Source organism: Oncorhynchus masou, chromosome 9 (genome assembly GCF_036934945.1).
Source record: "Oncorhynchus masou masou isolate Uvic2021 chromosome 9, UVic_Omas_1.1, whole genome shotgun sequence".
In the NCBI taxonomy this organism is placed as follows: domain Eukaryota; kingdom Metazoa; phylum Chordata; class Actinopteri; order Salmoniformes; family Salmonidae; genus Oncorhynchus; species Oncorhynchus masou.
Genome location: NC_088220.1, coordinates 85159246 through 85162756, shown reverse-complemented (window position 1 = coordinate 85162756; position 3511 = coordinate 85159246). Strand labels below are relative to the sequence as shown.

General features: G+C 53.2%; 1 protein-coding gene across 3 annotated transcripts in view; it reads right to left on the bottom strand.

The window, feature by feature from the left end:
• Positions 1-841: 841 nt before the first annotated feature.
• The window catches only part of LOC135546698 (SH2B adapter protein 2-like), a 66749-nt gene continuing 64079 nt past the window's right edge, over positions 842-3511 (bottom strand). For all 3 annotated transcript variants that reach the window (XM_064975313.1, XM_064975314.1, XM_064975315.1), the window contains one exon: positions 842-3511. This exon is cut by the window's right edge and continues 170 nt beyond it. In XM_064975313.1, the coding sequence (XP_064831385.1) occupies positions 3302-3511 (210 nt within the window). In that variant the 3' untranslated portion in view covers positions 842-3301.

The following is a 3511-nucleotide window of genomic DNA, read 5'->3' as shown; positions in this document are numbered from 1 at the left end:
TGTGAAAGTGTTGCCAGCTGCACCTTGTTGATATGTGACTGGATTAACGGAGCAGCCTTCACTGTGAAGGTGTTGCCAGCTGCACCTTGTTGATATGTGACTGGATTAACGGAGCAGCCTTCACTGTGAAAGTATTGCCAGCTGCACCTTGTTGATATGTGACTGGATTACAGGAGCAGCCTTCGCTGTGAAAGTGTTGCCAGCTGCACCTTGTTGATATGTGACTGGATTACAAGAGCAGCCTTCGATGTGAAAGTGTTGCCAGCTGCACCTTGTTCATATGTGACTGGATTAACGGAGCAGCCTTCACTGTGAAAGTGTTGCCAGCTGCACCTTGTTGATATGTGACTGGATTAAAGGAGCAGCCTTTGCTGTGAAGGTGTTGCCAGCTGCACCTTGTTGATATGTGACTGGATTAACGGAGCAGCCTTCACTGTGAAAGTGTTGCCAGCTGCACCTTGTTGATATGTGACTGGATTAAAGGAGCAGCCTTTGCTGTGAAGGTGTTGCCAGCTGCACCTTGTTGATATGTGACTGGATTAACGGAGCAGCCTTCACTGTGAAGGTGTTGCCAGCTGCACCTTGTTGATATGTGACTGGATTAAAGGAGCAGCCTTTGATGTGAAGGTGTTGCCAGCTGCACCTTGTTGATATGTGACTGGATTAACGGAGCAGCCTTCACTGTGAAGGTGTTGCCAGCTGCACCTTGTTGATATGTGACTGGATTAACGGAGCAGCCTTCACTGTGAAGGTGTTGCCAGCTGCACCTTGTTGATATGTGAGTGGAAATGCTGAGCAGGGTTCTGCTAGTGGGATCAAGTGTTCCAGTCAATTCAGGAAGTATTGGAAATTCTCTTTAATGTTTTTGTTTTTAATAAGAGGGACAACTTGGAATTAGAATCGGGTTTCTGAATGAACTGGAATTTCAAAGGGAATTGACCTCCAATCCCGGCATGTTTTATCCCTCTGACCTGACGTCATCACGGCCAATGAGACAGTCACAGTCATATCAGGTCAAAGGTCCTTTGTGACTGACAGGCACTAAGATCTTTTGACACTAAGATAATATCCATCTCTCAAATAACACTAAACACACCCTTACCATTGTTTTGTTTGTTTGTGGCAAAGCCATAAGAGAAGAAATGGGGCTGTACTTGTAATTCCCCTTGGGGACGGTGAGGATATCTGGGACAGACTACAAGCAGCTTCACAAACATTAGAGATATGCTCAGGAGGGTCCGGGGAGGAAAACCATTTATTTAGGGTCGCTTCACCTCTTGATCACATAGCAGGGCGGTGACAGAGGCAGTGTTCTTAGGGAACTGTGGGTAGGGAGGACAGGGCGGTGTTCTTGGGGAACTGTGGGTAGGGAGGACAGGGCGTTGTTCTTAGGGAACTGTGGGTAGGGAGGACAGGGCAGTGTTCTTAGGGAACTGTGGGTAGGGAGGACAGGGCGGTGTTCTAAAGGAACTGTGGGTAGGGAGGACAGGGCAGTGTTCTTAGGGAACTGTGGGTAGGGAGGACAGGGCGGTGTTCTTAGGGAACTGTGGGTAGGGAGGACAGGGCAGTGTTCTTAGGGAACTGTGGGTAGGGAGGACAGGGCGGTGTTCTAAGGGAACTGTGGGTAGGGAGGACAGGGCAGTGTTCTTAGGGAACTGTGGGTAGGGAGGACAGGGCGGTGTTCTTGGGGAACTGTGGGTAGGGAGGACAGGGCGGTGTTCTTAGGGAACTGTGGGTAGGGAGGACAGGGCAGTGTTCTTAGGGAACTGTGGGTAGGGAGGACAGGGCGGTGTTCTAAGGGAACTGTGGGTAGGGAGGACAGGGCGGTGTTCTTAGGGAACTGTGGGTAGGGAGGACAGGGCGGTGTTCTTAGGGAACTGTGGGTAGGGAGGACAGGGCGGTGTTCTAAAGGAACTGTGGGTAGAGAGGACAGGGCGGTGTTCTTAGGGAACTGTGGGTAGGGAGGACAGGGCGGTGTTCTTAGGGAACTGTGGGTAGGGAGGACAGGGCGTTGTTCTAAAGGAACTGTGGGTAGGGAGGACAGGGCGGTGTTCTTAGGGAACTGTGGGTAGGGAGGACAGGGCAGTGTTCTTGGGGAACTGTGGGTAGGGAGGACAGGGCGTTGTTCTAAAGGAACTGTGGGTAGGGAGGACAGGGCGGTGTTCTTAGGGAACTGTGGGTAGGGAGGACAGGGCGGTGTTCTTAGGGAACTGTGGGTAGGGAGGACAGGGCGGTGTTCTTGGGGAACTGTGGGTAGGGAGGACAGGGCGTTGTTCTAAAGGAACTGTGGGTAGGGAGGACAGGGCGGTGTTCTTGGGGAACTGTGGGTAGGGAGGACAGGGCGTTGTTCTAAAGGAACTGTGGGTAGGGAGGACAGGGCGGTGTTCTTAGGGAACTGTGGGTAGGGAGGACAGGGCGGTGTTCTTGGGGAACTGTGGGTAGGGAGGACAGGGCGGTGTTCTTAGGGAACTGTGGGTAGGGAGGACAGGGCAGTGTTCTTGGGGAACTGTGGGTAGGGAGGACAGGGCGGTGTTCTTAGGGAACTGTGGGTAGGGAGGACAGGGCATTGTTCTAAGGGAACTGTGGGTAGGGAGGACAGGGCAGTGTTCTTGGGGAACTGTGGGTAGGGAGGACAGGGCGGTGTTCTTAGGGAACTGTGGGTAGGGAGGACAGGGCGTTGTTCTTAGGGAACTGTGGGTAGGGAGGACAGGGCGGTGTTCTTGGGGAACTGTGGGTAGGGAGGACAGGGCGGTGTTCTTAGGGAACTGTGGGTAGGGAGGACAGGGCATTGTTCTTAGGGAACTGTGGGTAGGGAGGACAGGGCGGTGTTCTTAGGGAACTGTGGGTAGGGAGGACAGGGCGGTGTTCTTAGGGAACTGTGGGTAGGGAGGACAGGGCGGTGTTCTAAGGGAACTGTGGGTAGGGAGGACAGGGCGGTGTTCTAAGGGAACTGTGGGTAGGGAGGACAGGGCGTTGTTCTTAGGGAACTGTGGGTAGGGAGGACAGGGCGGTGTTCTTGGGGAACTGTGGGTAGGGAGGACAGGGCGGTGTTCTTAGGGATATATTTAAATGTCAGCTGATGATGAGGCCAAAGAGCCAACAGACTGGCATACAGTCTAATACACTTCCTTGTCACATTGGAGAAACAGCACATCTCTTGGAAAACAAAGAAGAAAGTGATCCATGTCCATCCACACACAGCACTCCCCAGCCATCCATGGCCTTTCACCTATTGGGTCCAAATCCCTGCACTTCCTGTGTCTCAGCCAATGAGAGCTCCCGGGTTTGGTTGTGCCCAGTTTCAGTAGAAGGAGTACTGGTTCTCCACAGCTCTGGCCCTGCGTGTTCCGTCTGTCTCCTGGTAGTCCTCAGAGGCACCACTAGAGGGATCTAACAGACGTTCTGAGCTGTTGCTCCTGCTAACCAGGCCTCCTCCTCCTTCTCCTCCTCCTCCTCCGCTGCCTGGCTCACCACGGGAGAGGGAAGGAAGAGCGGTTGGTGAGGATGAGGA